Source organism: Pleurodeles waltl, chromosome 1_2 (assembly GCF_031143425.1).
Source record: "Pleurodeles waltl isolate 20211129_DDA chromosome 1_2, aPleWal1.hap1.20221129, whole genome shotgun sequence".
Lineage (NCBI taxonomy): Eukaryota > Metazoa > Chordata > Amphibia > Caudata > Salamandridae > Pleurodeles > Pleurodeles waltl.
Genome location: NC_090437.1, coordinates 117,744,951 through 117,767,411, shown reverse-complemented (window position 1 = coordinate 117,767,411; position 22,461 = coordinate 117,744,951). Strand labels below are relative to the sequence as shown.

Genomic DNA, 22,461 nt, shown 5'->3' with positions numbered 1-22,461 from the left:
ACCAACGCCTCACCACCAACCCACATCACTTCCCTCAGCAGCAGTAAGGAACTTACACCTCACCTCCCCTGCCTAGCAGTAAGGAACAGGCGTGTCACCTCCCCGGTAGCAGTAAGGAACCAGTGCTGCACCGACTCCAGCGACGCTTCACCTCCCGACTCCATGCAACATCTGTTTCCTCATTGTTTTCTACAGTACTGTGCCTGGGGGTCGTGTGACTCAGTGAACGACCCACACTCTCTTGCAAGTGGCATTGGACTGTTGGCAACAACTTAATCAAGACATAGTGGTAGCCCCAGTTGGAGCTGTTGTGTTTCTAAGTGCTTTACTGAGATTTAACTTCAAAATTCTATTTGCTTGTGTATATTGGATTTTTGTCATTTTGTTTTTGTTTTATTCAGATAACTCTTGGCTGTTTTCCTAAACTGGTGTAGAGTACTCTTGTGGTGTTTTTCGCTGTTACTGAGTACAGATACTTTACGCATTGTCTCTGAGATAAGCCTGACTGCTTGTGCCAAGCTACTAAGGGGGTGAGCAGGGGTTATAGCTGGGTGACTCCCTTATCCAGACAAGTGAGGGTCCCTACTTGCATAGAGTGCAAACCACTGCCAACTAAAGACCTTATTTGTAAAACAATGCCTGTGTTGATCATGATAGGAAAATTCTATAGGCAGACTGCTTCTGAATCTTAGGTGCAGCAGCATGAACCACACAGTAAACCCCAGTGTACTGTTAGAAGTTTTCAGAATGATAATCGTGAGATCATTTTTGTGTGTAAATATCAAATCCTCTGAATGAAAAGCCAAGTACTCCACATGAGGTACATTATCTGCCAGTATCTGACCCAAGCGAAATGGTTGTTACAGGATCTTTGAAAAAAAACTTGAACTATTTCTTTATACTCTAGTCTGCTGTTCAGCCTAATATATTTTACATTTAGAGTACAACTCACTAAACCTTTGTTCTCTGTTCATAGATTGTGACCTCGGTGCCTCAGAGGTTCAAGGTGAATATACTGCCTGTTGATAATGGGACCCCAAGAATCATAACCAACCTTGGCCTGCAGTGGCTGGAGCACATGGATGGGATGGTAACATTTATTATGCACATCGAGGCAAAATGTTTGACTTTTTGTATGTTAAACAGGTCTTACCTTTGCACAGGGGACTGTCGGCTAGATCTATATTTTGTACAGTTTTATTTGTTTTTTTTCAAGGATAAATTTTTTTCACTCTTATGGTTTGATTTATAGTTTGTTATAATAAAGCCTGTAAATTAGAAACCCTGTAATCAAATTTGGATGCATTCCACCATCAGATCTCTGGCGCCATATTGCATTCAAAGAACTTCAAGCCTAATGTAATTAATTAGGGAATGACTTGTAGAAAGAGAGAGCTACTGATAAAAAGCTGATTTAAAAAAAAAAAAGTAGAATCAGAGAGCTAAACAAAAGGATATGTTTGTATGGTTATTTTAGTTTATTTGTTCTTATCGAGTGAGCTGTGTTGATGAATAGGCTCTGTCAGCTAAACAGAGAATCATTACTCTCTTGCCTATCGTCCTTGTTGCAGTTTTTTCCTTTTAAGTGGAGTTCTCGTCCTGGAGACCAGTAACTCGTTCGTTAACATAGAAAGGTAATGTTAATATTTCTAGTATCTAGATCGGTCCCCTTTGTAGGAAAGTACCATCTTGCCTGGCATGTTACCCCATATTTCACTGTATATATGTTGTTTTAGTCTGTGTCACTGGGACCCTGCCAGGCAGGGCCCCAATGCTCAGAAGTATGTGCCCTGTATGTGTTCCCTGTGTGAGGCCTAACTGTCTCACTGAGGCGCTGCTAACCAGAACCTCAGTGGTTATGCTCTCTCTACTTTCCAAATTTGTCACTAACAGGCTAGTGACTAAATTTACCAATTCACATTGGCATACTGGTACACCCATATAATTCCCTAGTATATGGTACTGAGGTACCCAGGGTATTGGGGTTCCAGGAGATCCCTATGGGCTGCAGCATTTCTTTTGCCACCCATAGGGAGCTCTGACAATTCTTACACAGGCCTGCCACTGCAGCCTGAGTGAAATAACGTCCACGTTATTTCACAGCCATTTTACACTGCACTTAAGTAACTTATAAGTCACCTATATGTCTAACCTTCACCTGGTGAAGGTTGGGTGCAAGGTTACTTAGTGTGTGGGCACCCTGGCACTAGCCAAGGTGCCCCCACATTGTTCAGGGCCAATTCCCCGGACTTTGAGTGCGGGGACACCATTACACGCGTGCACTGTACATAGGTCACTACCTATGTACATCGTCACAATAGTAACTCCGAACATGGCCATGTAACATGTCTAAGATCATGGAATTGTCACCCCAATGCCATTCTGGCATTGGGGGGAAAATTCCATGATCCCCCGGGTCTCTAGCACAGAACCCGGGTACTGCCAAACTGCCTTTCCGGGGTCTCCACTGCTGCTGCTGCCAACCCCTCAGACAGGTTTCTGCTCTCCTGGGGTCCAGGCAACCCTGGCCCAGGAAGGCAGAACAAAGGATTTCCTCTGAGAGAGGGTGTAACACCCTCTCCCTTTGGAAATAGGTGTCAGGGCTGGGGAGGAGTAGCCTCCCCCAGCCTCTGGAAATGCTTTGATGGGCACAGATGGTGCCCATCTCTGCATAAGCCAGTCTACACCGTTTAGGGATCCCCCCCAGCCCTGCTCTGGCGCGAAACTGGACAAAGGAAAGGGGAGTGACCACTCCCCTGACCTGCACCTCCCAGGGGAGGTTCCCAGAGCTCCTCCAGTGTGTCCCAGACCTCTGCAATCTTGAAACAGAGGTGTTTGTGGCACACTGGACTGCTCTGAGTGGCCAGTGCCAGCAGGTGTTATCAGAGGCTCCTTCTGATAGGCTCTTACCTCTCTTGGTAGCCAATCCTCCTTCCTTGGTAGCCAAACCTCCTTTTCTGGCCATTTAGGGTCTCTGCTTTGGGGAATCTCCCTCTTCACCTTCTACCAAAGGATCGACCGCTGACTGCTCCAGGACGCCTGCAAAACCGCAACAAAGTAGCAAGACTACTACCAGCAACATTGTAGTGCCTAATTCTGACGGCTTTCTCGACTGTTTCCAGGTGGTGCATGCTCTGGGGTAGCCTGCCCTCACCCTGCACCAGAAGCTCCGAAGAAATCTCCCATGGGTCAACAGAATTTTCCCCCTGCTAACACAGGCACCAAAAGACTGCATCACCGGTCCCCTGGGTCCCCTCTCATCCTGACGAGCGTGGTACCTGGAACACAGCAACTCTGTCCAAGTGACTCCCACAGTCCAATGACTCTTCAGTCCAAGTTTGGTGGAGGTAAGTCCTTGCCTCCCCACGCTAAACTGCATTGCTGGGTACCGCGTGATTTGCAGCTACTCCGGCTCCTGTGCACTCTTCCAGGATTTCCTTCGTGCCCAGCCAAGCCTGTGTCCCCGACACTCTATCCTGCAGTGCACAACCTTCTGAGTTGTCCTCCGGCGTTGTGGGGCTCCCTTTTGTGACTTCGCGTGGACTCAGGATCACTTTCCTTCCAAGTGCCTGTTCGGGTACTTTTGCGGGTGCTGCCTGCCTCTGTGAGGGCCCCCTGAGTTGCTGGGCGCCCCCTCTGTCTCCTCCTCCAAGTGGTGACATCCTGGTCCCTCCTGTGCCACAGCAGCACCCAAAAACCCTAACTGCGACCCTTGCAGCTAGCACAGCTTGTTTTCTGTCTTTCTGTGTGGGAACACCTCTGCAAGCTTCATCGCAACGTGGGACATCCGTCTTCCAAAAATATGCAGTAATAGCAAAAGGAAGTAATGAAAGCAGTGTAAAGTTAAAAAAGATTGCAATAGGAGCACATAGGTATAGGGGCAACACAAACCATATACTCCAAAAGTGGAATGCAAACCACAAATGGACCCCAAACCTATGTGAGCTTGTAGAGGGTCGCTGGAACTGTAAGAAAACAGTGAGGGTTAGAAAAATAGCCCACCCAAGGCCCTGTAAGGTAGGTGTAAAGTGCACCTACTACCCCCAGAGAGCACAGAAGTCGTGATAGGGGGATTCTGAAGGGAAAACCAACACCAGCAAAGCAACAACAGTGGATTTCCGGACCTGAGTTCCTGTAAGACAAGGGGACCAAGTCCAAGAGTCGCGACAGTGTCGAGAGTGGGCAGGAGCCCAGGAAATGCCAGCTGAGGGTGCAAAGAAGCTGTCACCGGATGGAAGAAGCTTGGTGTTTTGCAAGAACGAAGAGGACTAGAAACTTCCCCTTTGGAGGATGGATGTCCCACGTCGTAAAGAAGCTTGCAGAGGTGTTCCCACGCAGAAAGACCGCAAACAAGCCTTGCTAGCTGCATGGGTCGTGGTTAGGGTTTTTTGGATGCTGCTGTGGCCCAGGAGGGACCAGGATGTCGCCACTTGGATGAGGAGACAGAGGGGGTGCCCAGCAAGTCAGGGAGCCCTCACAGAAGCAGGCAGCACCCGCAGAAGTACAGGATCAGGCACTTAGAAGAGGAGTGAACTGGAGTCCACCCGAAGTCAGAAAAAAGAGTCCCACGACGCCGGAGGACAACTCGGAAGGTTGTGCACTGCAGGGTAGAGTGTCGGGGACCCAGGCTTGGCTGTGCACAAAGGAAATCCTGGAAGAGTGCACAGGAGCCGGAGCAGCTGCACATCACGCGGTACCCAGCAATGCAGTCTAGCGTGGGGTGGCAAGGACTTACCTCCACCAAACTTGGACTGAAGAGTCACTGGACTGTGGGAGTCACATGGACAGAGTTGCTGAGTTCCAGGGACCACGCTCGTCGTGCTGAGAGGGGACCCAGAGGACCGGTGATGTAGTCTTTTGTTGCCTGCGGTTGCAGGGGGAAGATTCCGTCGACCCACAGAAGATTTCTTCAGAGCTCCTGGTGCAAGAAGGAGGCAGGCTACCCCCCAGAGCATGCACCACCATGAAACAGGCGAGAAAGCCGGCAGGATGAAGTGATACAAGGTTGCAGTAGTCGTCTTTGCTACTTTGTTGCGGTTTTGCAGGCGTCCTGAGCTGTCAGCGGTCGATCCTTGGGCAGAAGGTGAAGCGGGAGATGCAGAGGAACTCTGGTGAGCTCTTGCATTGGGTATCTGAAGAATTCCCCAAAGCAGAGACCCTAAATAGCCAGAAAAGGAGGTTTGGCTACCTAGGAAGGAGGATAGGCTAGTAAGAAGGGTAAGAGCCTATCAGGAGTCTGTCACCTGATGGCACTGGCCACTCAGAGCAGTCCAGTGTGCCAGCAACACCTCTGTTTCCAAGATGGCAGAGGTCTGGGGCACACTGGAGGAGCTCTGGGCACCTCCCAGGGGAGGTGCAGGTCAGGGGAGTGGTCACTCCCCTTTCCTTTGTCCAGTTTCGCGCCAGAGCAGGACTGGGGGAAATCCCTAAACCGGTGTAGACTGGCTTATGCAGAGATGGGCAGCATCTGTGCCCATCAAAGCATTTCCAGAGGCTGGGGGAGGCTACTCCTCCCCAGCCTTCACACCTATTTCCAAAGAGAGAGGGTGAGGGTGTCCTTTGTTCTACCTTCCTGGGCCAGGGCTGCCTGGAACGCAGGGGGGGCAGAAACCTGTCTGAGGGGTTGTCAGCAGCTGCAGTGGAGACCCCGGAAAGGCAGTTTGGCAGTACCCGGGTTCTGTGGTAGAGACCCAGGGGATCATGGAATTGTCTTTGGCATTGGGGTGACAATTTCATGATCTTAGACATGTCACATGGCCATGTTCGGAGTTAGTGCACACGTGTAATGGTGTCCCCGCAGTCACAAAGTCCGGGGAATTTGCCCTGAACAATGTGGGGGCACCTTGGCTAGTGCCAGGTTGCCCACACGCTAAGTAACTTTGCACCCAACCTTCACCAGGTGAAGGTTCGACATATAGGTGACTTATAAGTTACTTAAGTGCAGTGGTGAATGGCTGTGAAATAACGTGGACGTTATTTCACGCAGGCTGCATTGGCAGGCCTGTGTAAGAATTGTCAGAGCTCCCTATGGGTGGCAAAAGAAATTCTGCAGCCCATAGGGATCTCCTGGAACCCCAATACCCTGGGTACCTCAGTACCATTTACTAGGGATTTGTAAGGGTGTTCCAGTATGCCAATGTGAATTGGTGGAATTGGTCACTAGCCTATTAGTGACAATTTGGAAAGCAGAGAGAGCATAACCACTGAGGTTCTGGTTAGCAGAGCCTCAGTGAGACAGTTGGGCATCACACAGGGAACACATACATATAGACCACACACTTATGAGCACTGGGCCCTGGCTTGCAGGATCCCAGTGAGACGGTGAAAACACCCTGACATATACTCACAAACAGGCCAAAAGTGGGGGTAACAAGGCTAGAAAGAGGCTACTTTCTCACACGCTGGAGGAGCTCTGGGCACCTCCCCTGGGAGGTACTGGTCAGGGGAGTGGTCACTCCCCTTTCCTTTGTCCAGTTTCGTGCCAGAGCAGGGCTGGGGGGATCCCTGAACCGGTGTAGACTGGTTTATGCAGAGATGGGCACCATCCGTGCCCATCAAAGCATTTCCATAGGCTGGGGGAGGCTACTCCTCCCCCAGCCCTTCACACCTATTTCCAAAGGGAGGGGGTGTAACAACCTCTCTTGGAGGAAATCCTTTGTTCTGCCTTCCTGGGCCAGAGCTGCCTGGATTCCAGTGGGGCAGAAACCTGTCCGAGGGGTTGGCAGCAGCAGCTGCAGTGGAAACCCTAAAAAGGCAGTTTGGCAGTACCCGGGTTCTGTGCTAGAGACCTGGGGTATCACAGAATTGTCCGCCCAATACCAGAGTGGTATTGGGGTGACAATTCCATGATCTTAGACATGTTACATGGCCATGTTCGGAGTTACCATTGTGATGCTATACATAGGTAGTGACCTATGTATAGTGCACGTGTGTAATGGTGTCCCCGCACTCACAATGTCCAGGGAATTTGCCCTGAAAGATGTGGGGGCACCTTGGCTAGTGCCAGGGTGCCCACACACTAAGTAACTTGGCAAACAACCTTCACTAAGTGAAGGTTAGACATATAGGTGACTTATAAGTTACTTAAGTGCAGTGCTAAATGGCTGTGAAATAACGTGGACGTTATTTCACGCAGGCTGCAGTGGCAGGCCTGTGTAAGAATTGTCAGAGCTCCCTACTGGTGGCAAAGAAATGCTGCAGCCCATAGGGATCTCCTGGGACCCCAATACCCTGGGTACCATATACAAGGGAATTATATGGGTGTACCAGTATGCCAATGTGAATTGGTAAATTTAGTCACTAGCCTGTTAGTGACATTTTAGAAAGCAGAGCGAGCATAACCACTGAGGTTCTGGTTAGCAGAGCCTCAGTGAGACAGTTAGGCACCACACAGGGAACACATACAGGGCACATACTATGAGTAATGGGGCCCTGCCTGGCAGGGTCCCAGTGACACAAGGACTAAAACAACAAATAAACAGTGAATTATGGGGGTAACATGCGAGGCAAGATGGTACTTTCCTACAGGCGCCCAAAAACAGGCCACACCTCCATCAATGCCGGTGTCAAGCAAGTCCACCAAAAGCTCAACTTCCGAAGCGAGCTGGCATCCACACTCTAAGGAGTCGAAGGCTCGACGTCCTGCCTCCGAGCCGAAGCAACCGGCTGTGTTTTCAGGCCTGAAAAAACGGTCGTCTTTGGAGCCGATAAAGCCTTCTTATTCTGAAGAACAAGGACTTTCGAGCCATCTTAAGCAGAGCTCTAAATCATATGACGAATAGTCCTCTAAATCATTGAAACCATCTGATTATGTTCCTGAGGACACAGAGATTCAACCCATTCTTGAAGTCATGGATGAGAGACAGTCAAGGATCCATATCCATAAAGAGACTGGCAGAATAATTACTGCACCTCCTCTACAGACTAAGAGAAATCTGGCTTTTCAGGAACATTTAGATACTGCTCCACCACCATCAAAAATTTTCAAACTGAAGGAGAAGCCATTACCTATCCATACTTCTCCCCCTCATTCACCACAACTTTCTTTTTCACTACCACCCACTAGCCCACGACCTTTGCCTTCACCAACTCATTCACAGACATATTATCTTGGTGATACAGTTGATCCTTGAGTTCTGTGTGATCCAGATCCTATGCTAATGACCCAGACATATCTTTCCAAACCTTCCCCACCAGAAGACACTACTGCATACACGCAGGTTATTTCTAGGGCAGCTGCGTACCACAGAGTACTTATGCACAGTGAGCTTTTGGAAGAGGATTCCCTTTTTAATACCTTATCCTCCACACACCCACAATACCAGTGCCTCCCAGTGTTACCTGGCATGATAAAATCATGTGGATGAGATATTCAGTGAGCCAGTCAAAGCTACGGTTTTAAGACCACGCATCGGCAAAAAATATAAGCCTGCACCTACAGACCCTGCTTACATTACCCACCAAGTACCTCCAGACTCGGTGGTTATGAGTGCTGCTGGAAAAAGGGCCAATAGTCAGTTGTCGGGGGATGCCCCTCCCCTTGACAAAGAGTGTAGGAAATTCGATGCTGCTGGCAAGAGTGTAGCTACACAAGCAGCTAACCAATGGTGAATTCAAGCCACAATTCAGAGGCTTCTACCTCCCAGTCTAAACAAGGGCAACAGCAGCAGTACCAGAGAGGGGGATTTAGAGGTTCTTATAGAGGCAAACACTTTAGAGCCAGAGGCAAATTATCTACCCCTTCAAAATAGTGACTAATTAAGCATGCCACAACCCCACACATCTCCTGTGGGGGGCAGACTGCAGCAGTTCTACTCCCATTGGCAGAATATCACCACAGACCAATGTGTAGCTTCAATTATCCACAATGGTTATTGCCTAGAATGAATTTCTACCCCTCCAAACATCCCTCCACGTTAGAACATTGTGTTCTGGGGACAACCTGTGATATTACAACAAGAAGTACAGTCGCTACTACTAAAACCGGCAATAAAATTAGTCTCACATTCTCAACAAGGAATGGTGTATACTCACTATACTTCCTCATTCCCAAAAAGGATGGCACTCTCAGACCCATTCTAGATCTAAGACCACTAAATCTATATATCCTGTCAGAACACTTTCACATGGTAACTCTGCAGGACGTCATTCCACTACTACAAAAACAAGATTACATGACTGCATTGGATCTAAAAGTTGCGTATTTCCATATACCCATCCGTCCAGCTCACAGAAAATACTGAAGGTTTGTGATAGCAGGAAAACATTACCAATTCAAAGTTTTGTCATTCGTCATAACCGCAGCTCCAAGAGTATTCACAAAATGTCTAGCAGTAGTAGGAGCTTACCTAAGAAGACAACACATACATGTTTTTACTTATCTAGACAATTGGCTAATAAAATAAAGCAATTTTATACAATGTCAGCAGGACACTCGATACACAATAGAAACCCTACATACATCAGGGTTCACTTTCAACTACCAAAATTCCCATCTTCAGCCAGCCCAAGTACAACCTTACCTAGGTGCTATTCTCAATACTCAAAAAGCCTTAGCCTATCCAAATGCATAAACGATACAAACGTTCCAAAGTCTCACACAGCAAATGCAGCCAAATAATACACTGGTAGATTCATCATGAAACTATTGGGGATGATGGCATCCTGCATAGCAGTAGTACCACATGAGAACACTGCAACAGTGCCTCTCACAGCAATGGTCTCAAGCACATGGTCAATTGCAAGATCTAGTGCTGTTAGACGGCCAAACACACAGGTCCCTTCAATGGTGGAATCTCAGCAATTTAATGAAGGGGCGGTCATTTCTCACAAGACAAATGGGCCCACGTTTTAAACCCATACATTCCTGTGAGATTCAGTTTTTAACATGGAAAGTTGCTTTCCTAGTAGCGATTACTTTATTAAGAAGAGTTTGTGAAATACTAGCATTCACTCTTGAGGAACCTTTTTTCCAAGTACACAAACATAAAGTCGTACTTAGAACTAATCCAAAATTTCTGCTAAAGGTTGTATCCTCGTGTCACATAAACCAAACAGTGAGGACAGAAAGAGCCCTTCACACTCTTGATCTTAAAAGAGCTCTAATGTATTATGCGGATGGAACAAAAGAATTCAGGAACACTAAACAACTTTTTGTTGCCTTTCAGCAACCACATAAAGGTAATCCTATCTCTAAACAAGGATTAGCTTGATGGATTATTAAATGTATTCAAACATGTTACATTAAGGCAAAAAGCCAACTTCTAATCACAATTAAAGCGCATTCCACTAGGAAAAAGGTGCATCTGTGGCATTTTAGGAAACATACCAGTGGCAGTTATAAGTAAAGCTGCCACATAGCCTACACCACACACATTTACTAAGCATTACTGTGTAACAGGCCAAGCAACAGGCCAATGTTGGTCAAGCTGTCTTGAAAACATTATTTCAAACAACTCCAACTCCTACAGGCTAGCCACCGCAATTTATGGGTAGAATAACTGCTTTGTAGTCTATGCATAGCATGTGTATCTGCAGCTACATATGCCATTGAACGGAAAATGTCACTTACCCAGTGTACATCTGTCCGTGGCATGTAGTGCTTCAGATTCACATGCTATGCATTGCTTCCGACAGCTAGTGTTGGGCTCGGAGTGTTACAAGTTGTTTTTCCTCGAAGTAGTAGTTTCGGAGTCACAGGATCGCGTGACTCCTCCTCTCGGTCATACTGCGCAGAAGAATCTACTCCATTGTTAGATTGTTTTCCCGCAAAAAGGTGTAGGAAAGAGTGAGAGTGTAAGAATATATGTTGTATAAAAATAGTAAGTAAAAGTAGATGTTGATGCAAAAAAAGTGCATATACATATGTAGAAATAAGAAAAAACACCAACAACTACAGGCTTCCAGGGAGGAGGGAGGGTGCATGTGAATCTGCAGCACTACATGCCACAAACAGATGTACACTGGGTATGTGACATTTTCCGTTCAATGGCATATGTAGCTGCAGATACACATGCTGTACATATCCCGCCATCTAGTGTTGGGCTCGGAGTGTTACAAGTTGTGTTACAAGTTGTTTTTCTTCGAAGAAGTCTTTTCGAGTCACGAGATCGAGGGACTCCTCCCATTTCGGCTCCATTGCGCATGGGCGTCGACTCCATCTTAGATTGTTTTCTTTCCGCCATCGGGTTCAGACGTCTTCCTCTTCGCTCTGTGTTTCGGTTCGGAAAGTTAGTTAAATCTCGGAAAACTCGACGGTATTGTTTGTGTTCGGTATCGGGTTAGTTATAGCAGATCGACACTGAATAAAAGAAGCGCTCCGTTAGCCCTTCGGGGCTTCCATTCTCCGGCGAGACCTGGTCGGCTCAACCGCATGCGTCTTCAAGGCTAATGGAACGGACCCCATTCCGCTTCTGCCCCGAATGCCACAATAAGTATCCTTACACAGACCAGCATTTGGTCTGTAATTTGTGTTTGTCCCCCGAACACAAAGAGGATACCTGCGAGGCCTGCCGGGCATTTCGGCCGAAAAAGACGCTACGGAACCGGAGAGCTCGAAGGCTTCAAATGGCGTCGACTCCGTCAGGACAACACGATGTCGAAGAGGAGGAGACGTACTCCATTCCGGATTCGGATGAGGCTGAAAGTGAGCAGCCGGCGAAAACCGTGAGTAAAACTGCCCCGGCCAAAACTCACACCAAGATAATGAAAGCCCAGGTGACGCCACCGCCGGCAGGCCATGGCTTAACCCGTAAACACGGTGACCAACCATCGACACCGAAAAAGGGGACACACAGGTCGAAGACATCCGACTCGGTCGAGATACCGGCACAGAGTATACTCGGCACCGAGATACTGGCTCTGACCAAAGTTGGCACCGAGAAATTGGCACCCCGAAACAGGTGGCTTCGGAGCCGAAAAAGACTGCGGAAAAAGTTTCAGTGCCAAAACACCCAGCATCGGAGCCGAAACAGAGCTCCTATTCTGAAGAACCAGGCCTGTCATCACAACTTCCAGGCCATAAATTTGGACAAGAATTGGAGCTGGGAGAGCCAGACTATACCCAAAGAAGGCTCCATATTCAGAAAGACTCAGGGAAAATAAGAACTCTTCCTCCGATTTAAAATGAAAAGGAAACTTGCTTTCCAAGAAACAGATAAACAGCCAAAAGCAAAGGTGGCGAAAGAAAAAAACTCCACCACGTTTTTCGCCACAGCACTCACTGCAACTGTCACCAATTGCAACACCCCCATGATGCAATCTCCAACGCACACAGGGATGACCCAGATGCATGAGATCTATATGATGCACCAGTATCTGACAATAGTCCAGGCTGCTACCCGGCAAGACCGTCACCACCTGAAGATAGTACTGCTTAAATGCCGGTGGTGTCCAGAGCAGCTACTTTTCACAATGTAGCATGCTGAACCTATTGAGGATGACTTTTTATTTAATACTTTGTCGTCAACACACAGCCAGTACCAGAGTCTGCCGATGTTACCAGGGATGTTAAAACACGCAAAACAAGTGTTTCAAGACCCCGTCAAATGCAGAGCTATTACACCTAGGGTGGAAAAAAAGTACAAGCCTCCCCCTACGGACCCTGTGTACATCACGTAACAACTAACACCTGACTCAGTGGTAGTAGGCGCAGCACGCAAAAGGGCAAACTCGCAGACTTCTGGGGATGCACCACCACCGACAAAGTCGAAAGTTTGATGCAGCGGGGGAAAGAGTTGCAGCACAGGCAGCCAATCAATGGCGCATTGCCAATTCACAGACTTTATTGCCAAGATATGACAGGGCTCATTGGGATGAAATGCAGCATTTTATTGAACATCTACCCAAGGAGTTTCAAAAGCGTGCACAGCAAGTGGTGGAGGAGGGCCAAAGTATCTCCAACAACCAGATACGATCGGCAGTGGACGCAGCGGACACAGCCGCCAGAACTGTGAACACAGCGGTCACTATTCGGAGACACGCATGGCTCCGCACCGCCGGATTTAAGCCAGAGATTCAACAGGCTGTGCTTAATATGCCTTTTAATGGACAACAGTTGTTTGGGCCACACATACCAGGGCAGGTATCAAAGAGGAGGCTTTCGGGGACAATATAGAGGTGGACAGTTCCCTAAAACCAGAGGGAAATTCCAAAACGCAAAGACCCCACAAACTAAACAGTGACTTCAATGTCACAAATCCCCAACACATAACACCAGTGGGGGGGAGACTCGCAGATTATTACAAAAATTGGGAAGAAATAACTACAGACTTGTGGGTCCTAGCCATTATCCAACATGGTTATTGCATAGAATTCCTACAATTACCACCAAATGTGCCTCCAAGAACACACATGTCCAAACAGCACTTTGATCTATTACAACTAGAAGTCCAAGCGTTGTTGCAAAAAGACGCAATAGAACTGGTACCCAACCATCAGAAAGGAACAGGTGTTTATTCCCTGTATTTTCTAATACCCATAAAGGACAAAACTCTGAGACCCATCTTAGATCTCAGAACACTAAATCTATTCATCAAATCAGATCACTTTCACATGGTAACACTTCAAGACGTAATCCCCTTGCTCAAACAAGACTACATGTCAACATTAGATCGCAAGGATGCGTACTTCCATATACCCATACATCCTTCACACAGGAAATACTTAAGGTTTGTAATCCAAGGAGTACATTACCAATTCAAAGTGTTACCATTCGGGATAACAACAGCACCAAGGGTATTTACAAAATGCCTTGCAGTAGTAGCAGCACATATCAGAAGGCAGCACATAAACGTATTCCCGTATCTAGACGATTGGTTAATAAAAACCAACATTCAGAAACCGTGTCTTCAACACACAAAATACGTCCTAGAAACCCGTCACAAACTAGGGTTCTCAATAAACTACCTAAAATCACACTTACAACTGTGTCAAATACACCAATACTTAGGAGCGACAATCAACACAAAAAAGGGATTGCCATTCCAAGTCCACAAAGGGTACAAGCATTCCAAAACGTAATACAAAGCATGCACCCAAACCAACAATATCAAGTGAGGTTTGTAATGAAACTTCTAGGCATGATGTCTTCATGCATAGCCATTGTCCCAAACGCAAGATTACACATGCAGCCCTTACAACAGTGCCTAGCGACACAAAGGACACAAGCACAGGGTCAACTTCAGGATCTAGTGTTGATAGACCGCCAGACACACTTCTCGCTTCAATGGTGGAATCTTATCAATTTAAACCAAGGGCGGCCCTTCCAAGACCCAGTGCCTCAATACGTGATCACAACATATGCTTCCATGGTAGGTTGGGGAGCACACCTCAACCAACACAGCATCCAGGGACAACGGGACACTCAGCAATAACAACTTCATATAAATCAACTAGAACTACTAGCAGTGTTTCTAGCATTAAAAGCATTTGAACCACTAATAGCCCACAAACACATTCTTGTCAAAACAGACAACATGACAACAATGTATTACCTAAACAAACAGGGAGGGACACACTCATCACAGTTGTCTCTTAGCACAAAGGATTTGGCATTGGGCGATTCACAATCATATTCGCCTAATAGCGCAATTACATACCAGGAATTCAGAACCAGTTAGCCGACAATCTCAGTCGAGATCACCAACAGACCCACGAATGGGAAATTCATCCCCAGATACTACAAACCTACTTCCAAAACTGGGGAACACCGCAAATAGACCTATTCGCAACAAAAGAAAACGCAAAATGCCAAAACTTTGCATCCAGGTACCCACACCCTCACTCCAAGGGCAATGCATTATGGATGAGTTGGTCAGGGATATTTGCTTACGCTTTTCCCCCTCTCCCACTCCTTCCGTATCTAGTAAACAAATTGAGTCAAAACAAACTCAAACTCATACTAATAGCACCAACTTGGGCACGCCAACCATGGTATACAGCACTACTAGACCTGTCAGTAGTGCCTCATATCAAGCTACCAAACAAACCAGATCTGTTAACTCAACACAGACAACAGATCAGACACCCGAATCCAGCATCGCTCAATCTAGCAATCTGGCTCCTGAAGTCTTAGAATTTGGACATCTAGACCTTACACAAGAATGTATGGAGGTCATCAAACAGGTTAGGAAACCTACTACAAGACATTGCTCCGCAAATAAATGGAAACGATTTGTTTATTATTGTCATAATAATCAAATTCAACCATTACACGCGTCCACGACAAACATTGTAAGCTACTTACTACACTTGCAAAAGTCTGTTAGCTATTTCATCCATTAAAATACATCTCGCAGCAATTTCTGCCTATCTGCAAACTACACATTCAACCTCATTATTTAGAATCTGTCATAAAAGCATTTATGGAGGGTCTAAAAAGGATCATTCCCCCCAAGAACCCCACCAGTTCCTTCGTGGAACCTCAATATTGTATTAACACGAATCATGGGTCCACCATTTGAACCCATGCACTCTTGTGAGATGCAATACTTAACATTGAAAGTAGCCTTTCTAATAGCTATCACTTCTCTCAGGAGAGTAAGTGAAATACAAGCCTTTACCATACAGGAACCCTTTATACAAATACACAAACATAAAGTGGTTCTACGCACAAACCCCAAATTTTTACCAAAAGTTATATCACTGTTCCACTTAAATCAAACAGTGGAACTCCCAGTATTTTTTTCCACAACCAGACTCTGTAGCTGAAAGAGTATTACATACATTAGACATAAAAAGAGCACTAATGTATTGCATTGATAGAACCAAACAATTTCGCAAAACAAAACAATTGTTTGTAGCTTTTCAAAAACCTCATGTAGGGAATCCAATTTCTAAACAAGGCATTGCCAGATTGATAGTTAAGTGTATTCAAACCTGTTATGTTAAAGCAAAGAGAGAACTGCCTATTACACCAAAGGCACACTCCACTAGAAAGAAAGGCACCACCATGGCCTTTCTAGGAAATATACCAATGACAGAAATCTGTAAGGATGCCACATGGTCTACGCCTCATACATTCACTAAACATTACTGTGTGGATGTGTTAACAACACAACAAGCCACAGTAGGACAGGCAGTATTACAAACATTATTTCAAACAACTTCAACTCCTACAGACTAGACCACCGCTTTTGGGGAGATAACTGCTTACTAGTCTATGTACAGCATGTGTATCTGCAGCTACACATGCCATTTAACGGAAAATGTCACTTACCCAGTGTACATCTGTTCGTGGCATGAGACGCTGCAGATTCACATGCGCCCTCCCACCTCCCCGGAAGCCTGTAGCCGCAGATATACATGCTTTGCACATCCCGCCATCTAGTGTTGGGCTCGGAGTGTTACAAGTTGTGTTTCCTTCGAAGAAGTTTTTCCGAGTCACGAGATCGAGGGACTCCTCCCCTTTCGGCTCCATTGCGCATGGGCGTCGACTCCATCTTAGATTGTTTTTTTTTCCGCCATCGGGTTCAGACGTGTTCCTTTTTGCTCCGTGTTTCGGTTCGGAAAGTTAGTTAGAATCTCGGAAAATTCGACGGTATTGTTTGCGTTCGATATCGGGTTAGTTACTACAGGTCGACACCGACTTTTGAAGAGCTCCGGTGGCCCTTTGGGGTTTTTTCAATTTCCCCCGTCGGGGCCTGGTCGGCCCGGCCACGTGTCTCTTCAAGGCTGATGGAACGGACCCAATTCTGCTTCTGCCCAAAATGTCACAACAAGTATCCGTATACAGATCAGCACCTGGTCTGTAACTTGTTTGTCTCCAGAACACAAACACGATACTTGTGAAGCCTGTTGAGCGTTTCGGTCGAGGAAAACATTACGAGACCGAAGAGCGAGAAGACTGCAAATGGCGTTGGTGCCGACAGGACAAAGGCATTTGGAGGAGGAAGAAGAAACCTTCTCCATCCAAGAGTTGGACTCGGACGAGCTCGATCCTGAAGAAACACCTAAAACCGTGAGTAAGACGCCGAAACATAAAACTCACGAGAAGACCACAAAAGCCCAGGGGACGCCACCGCCAACAGGCCATGGCTTAACCCGTAAAATAGGTGACCGATCATCTGCACCGAAAAAGGGCACGCTTGTGTCGAAGTCATCCGACTCCGGTCGAGATACCGGCACACAGCAATCTCGAGCCCGAGACAGCGGCTCCGAGCAAGTTTGGCACCGAGCCAGCGTCACCGAAATGGGTCAGCACCTAGAGACCACGACGCTGAAAATAAAGAATGTGTCGTCGTAGCCAAAAAAGGCTACCGAAAAGGTTTCCATTCCGAAACATCCAGCCTTGGTACCGAAATCAGGTTCCTACACAGAGGAACAGGGATTGTCCTCCCAAATGCAAGGACATAAGTTCGGACAAGAACTAGAATCAGTGGAGCCAGACTACACTCAAAGGAGGCTCCACATTCAAAAGGACACAGGGAAGATAAGCACTCTTCCCCCAATTGAAATGAAAAGACTTGCCTTTCAAGAAAAGGACAAGCAGCCACAGGCAAAGGTGGCAAGACAGACAACTCTGCCACCATCTCCACCACCATCAATGCACACATCACCGGTAGCCACTCCACCACTGATGCAATCCCCAACGCATACGGCAATGAGTCAGGACGATCCTGACGCATGGGACATTTATGATGCGCCAGTATCGGATAACAGCCCAGACTGTTACCCAGCAAGACCGTCCCCACCTGAGGACAGTACATCCTACACGCAGGTGTTCTCAAGGGCAGCGGCTTTTCATAATGTCACCTTGCATTCAGAACCGATTGAGGATGATTTTTTGTTTAATACACTATCCTCCACTCATAGCCAATACCAGAGCTTACCTATGCTACCTGGAATGCTAAAACACTCCAAACAGGTGTTTCAAGAGCCTGTGAAGGGCAGGGCCATAACTCCAAGGGTGGAGGAAAAGTACAAGCCACCGCCTACAGACCCTGTGTATATCACGCAGCAATTAACACCAGACTCTGTGGTAGTAGGGGCAGCTTGCAAGAGAGCAAACTCTCACACCTCGGGAGACGCACCACCTCCAGACAAGGAGAGTCTCAAATTTGACGCTGCAGGGAAAAGGGTTGCAGCACAAGCAGCAAACAAATGGCGCATTGCCAACTCACAAGCACTTCTGGCAAGATATGATAGGGCTCATTGGGACGAAATGCAGCATTTCATACAGGGAGTGCAGAATTATTAGGCAAGTTGTATTTTTGAGGATTAATTTTATTATTGAACAACCATGTTCTAAATGAACCCAAAAAACTCATTAATATCAAAGCTGAATATTTTTGGAAGTAGTTTTTAGTTTGTTTTTATTTTTAGCTATGTTAGGGGGATATCTGTGTGTGCAGGTGACTCTTACTGTGCATAATTATTAGGCAACTTAACAAAAAACAAATATATACCCATTTCAATTATTTATTATTACCAGTGAAACCAATATAACATCTCAACATTCACAAATATACATTTCTGACATTCAAAAACAAAACAAAAACAAATCAGTGACCAATATAGCCACCTTTCTTTGCAAGGACACTCAAAAGCCTGCCATCCATGGATTCTGTCAGTGTTTTGATCTGTTCACCATCAACATTGCGTGCAGCAGCAACCACAGCCTCCCAGACACTGTTCAGAGAGGTGTACTGTTTTCCCTCCTTGTAAATCTCACATTTGATGATGGACCACAGGTTCTCAATGGGGTTCAGATCAGGTGAACAAGGAGGCCATGTCATTAGATTTCCTTCTTTTATACCCTTTCTTGCCAGCCACGCTGTGGAGTACTTGGACGCGTGTGATGGAGCATTGTCCTGCATGAAAATCATGTTTTTCTTGAAGGATGCAGACTTCTTCCTGTACCACTGCTTGAAGAAGGTGTCTTCCAGGAACTGGCAGTAGGACTGGGAGTTGAGCTTGACTCCATCCTCAACCCGAAAAGGCTCCACAAGCTCATCTTTGATGATACCAGCCCAAACCAGTACTCCACCTCCACCTTGCTTGTGTCTGAGTCGGACTGGAGCTCTCTGCCCTTTACCAATCCAGCCACGGGCCCATCCATCTGGCCCATCAAGACTCACTCTCATTTCATCAGTCCATAAAACCTTAGAAAAATCAGTCTTGAGATATTTCTTGGCCCAGTCTTGACGTTTCAGCTTGTGTGTCTTGTTCAGTGGTGGTCGTCTTTCAGCCTTTCTTACCTTGGCCATGTCTCTGAGTATTGCACACCTTGTGCTTTTGGGCACTCCAGTGATGTTGCAGCTCTGAAATATGGCCAAACTGGTGGCAAGTGGCATTGTGGCAGCTGCACGCTTGACTTTTCTCAGTTCATGGGCAGTTATTTTGCGCCTTGGTTTTTCCACACGCTTCTTGCGACCCTGTTGACTATTTTGAATGAAACGCTTGATTGTTCGATGATCACGCTTCAGAAGCTTTGCAATTTTAAGAGTGCTGCATCCCTCTGCAAGATATCTCACTATTTTTGACTTTTCTGAGCCTGTCAAGTCCTTCTTTTGACCCATTTTGCCAAAGGAAAGGAAGTTGCCTAATAATTATGCACACCTGATATAGGGTGTTGATGTCATTAGACCACACCCCTTCTCATTACAGAGATGCACATCACCTAATATGCTTAATTGGTAGTAGGCTTTCGAGCCTATACAGCTTGGAGTAAGACAACATGCATAAAGAGGATGATGTGGTCCAAATACTCATTTGCCTAATAATTCTGCACTCCCTGTAGAACACTTACCCAAAGAGTTCCAGAAAAGGGCACAACCAGTGGTAGAGGAAGGACAAAGTATCTCAAATAATCCGATACGGTCAGCAATGGATGCAGCAGATACAGCTGCAAGGACAGTAAATACTGCAGTAACAATAAGGAGACACGCATGGTTGCGTACGTCAGGATTCAAGCCGGAAATACAACAAGCCGTGCTGAATATACCTTTTAATGGACAGCAGTTGTTTGGGCCGGAGGTGGACACTGCTATAGAAAAACTTACACTGATATGGCCAAAGCCATGGGTGCATTCTACTCCCCACAGAGCAGAGGCACATTTCGCAAAACACAGTTTAGAGGGGGGTTTCGAGGACAAGCTACAGAACCCACAACCTCACAAACAAGGCCCACTTATCAAAGTCAATATCAGCGGGGAAGTTTTCGGGGACAATATAGAGGGGGACAATTCCAAAAGAATAGAGGGAAGTTCCAAAGCCCCAAAACTCCTCAAAACAAGCAGTGACTTCCAAGTCACAAATCCCCAACACAACACCTGTGGGGGGGGGGGGGGGGAGACTAAGCAATTTTTACAAACATTGGGAGGAGATAACAACAGACACTTGGGTACTAGCAATTATCCAGCATGGTTATTGCATAGAATTTCTCACATTCCCTCCAAACGGTCCACCGAAAACACACTATGTCAAAACAACACATGGATCTTCTAGGACTAGAGGTCCAGGCACTGCTACAAAAAGGAGCAATAGAATTAGTACCAATTCAACAGAAAGGAACAGGAGTTTACTCTCTGTACTTTCTCATACCCAAAAAGGACAAAACACTGAGACCTATATTAGATCTCAGAACATTAAATACCTACATCAAATCAGACCACTTTCACATGGTGACCTTACAAGACGTCATCCCACTCCTCAAACAACAAGACTACATGACAACACTAGACCTAAAGGATGCATATTTCCATATACCAATACATCCTTCACACAGGAAGTACCTAAGATTTTGTATTCCAAGGGGTACATTACCAATTCAAGGTGTTGCCATTTGGAATAACAACTGCGGCAAGAGTTTTTACAAAATGCCTGGCAGTAGTAGCTACGCATATCAGAAGGCAGCAAATACATGTGTTCCCGTACCTAGACGATTGGTTAATCAAAACCAACACACTAGAACGGTGTTTACAGCACACAAAGTACGTCATAGAAACCCTACACAAACTAGGTTTCCCAATCAACTACACAAAGTCACACCTTCAGCCGTGTCAGACACAGCAATACTTGGGGGCAACAATCGACACAGCAAAAGCGATTGCCACTCCAAGTCCACAAAGAGTACAAGCATTTCACAATGTAATACGTGTCATGTATCCAAACCAAAGAATACAAGTCAAAATAGTAATGAAACTCCTAGGCATGATGTCCTCATGCATAGCCATTGTCCCAAATGCAAGATTGCACATGCGGCCCTTACAACAGTGCCTAGCATCACAATGGTCACAGGCACAGGGTCAACTTCTAGATCTAGTGTTGATAGACCGCCAAACATACACCTCGCTTCAATGGTGGAACAATATAAATTTAAATCAAGGGCGGCCTTTTCAAGACCCAGTGCCTCAATACGTAATAACTACAGATGCCTCCATGATAGGGTGGGGAGCACACCTCAATCAACACAGCATTCAGGGGCAATGGGGCTCTCAGCAAAAACAGTTTCACATAAATCACTTAGAACTATTGGCAGTATTTCTAGCGTTAAAAGCATTTCAACCAATAATAAGCCACAAACACATTCTTGTCAAAACAGACAACATGACAACCATGTATTACCTAAACAAACTAGGAGGAACACACTCAACACAGTTGTCTCCTGACACAGAAAATATGGCATTGGGCGATACACAACCACATTCGCCTAATAGCACAGTTCATTCCAGGGATTCAGAATCAATTAGCAGACAATCTCTCTCGGGATCACCAACAGATCCACGAATGGGAGATTCACCCCCAAGTACTACACACTTACTTCCAAAATTGGGTAACACCACAAATTGACCTGTTTGCAACAAAAGAAAACACAAAATGCCAAACCTTCGCATCCAGATACTCACAAGATCAGTCTCTGGGCAATGCGTTATGGATGAGTTGGTCAGGAATATTTGCATACGCTTTTCCCCCTCTCCTTCCATATCTAGTAAACAAGTTGAGTCAAAACAAACTCAAACTCATACTCATAGCACCAACTTGGGCACGACAACCTTGGTACACAACACTACTAGACCTCTCAGTAGTGCCTCATATCAAACTACCAAACAGAACAGATCTGTTAACTCAACACAAACAACAGATCAGACACCCCAATCCAGCATCGCTGAATCTAGCAATTTGGCTCCTGAAGTCTTAAAGTTCGGACACTTAGACCTTACACAGGAATGTATGGAAGTCATAAAACAAGCTAGAAAACCAACCACTAGACATTGCTATGCAAATAAGTGGAAAAGGTTTGTTTATTATTGTCCTAATAATCAAATTCAACCCTTACACGCATCTGCTAAAGACATTGTAAGCTACTTGCTACATTTGCAAAAGTCAAAACTAGCTTTTTCATCTGTTAAGATACATCTTACCGCAATTTCAGCTTACCTGCAAATTACCCACTCAACTTCACTGTTTAGGATACCAGTCATAAAAGCCTTTATGGAAGGCCTAAAAAGAATTATACCACCA

The 22,461-nt window shown here is 46.1% G+C and overlaps 1 protein-coding gene across 1 annotated transcript in view; it reads left to right on the top strand.

Annotated features, from left to right (window-relative positions):
- FRAS1 (Fraser extracellular matrix complex subunit 1) overlaps positions 1-22,461 on the top strand; it is a 1,443,020-nt gene that overhangs the window by 111,403 nt on the left and 1,309,156 nt on the right. Inside the window, exon 2 of the mRNA XM_069205798.1 lies at positions 977-1,090. Coding sequence (XP_069061899.1) covers positions 977-1,090 — 114 coding nt within the window. The remainder of the gene's footprint in view (positions 1-976; positions 1,091-22,461) is intronic.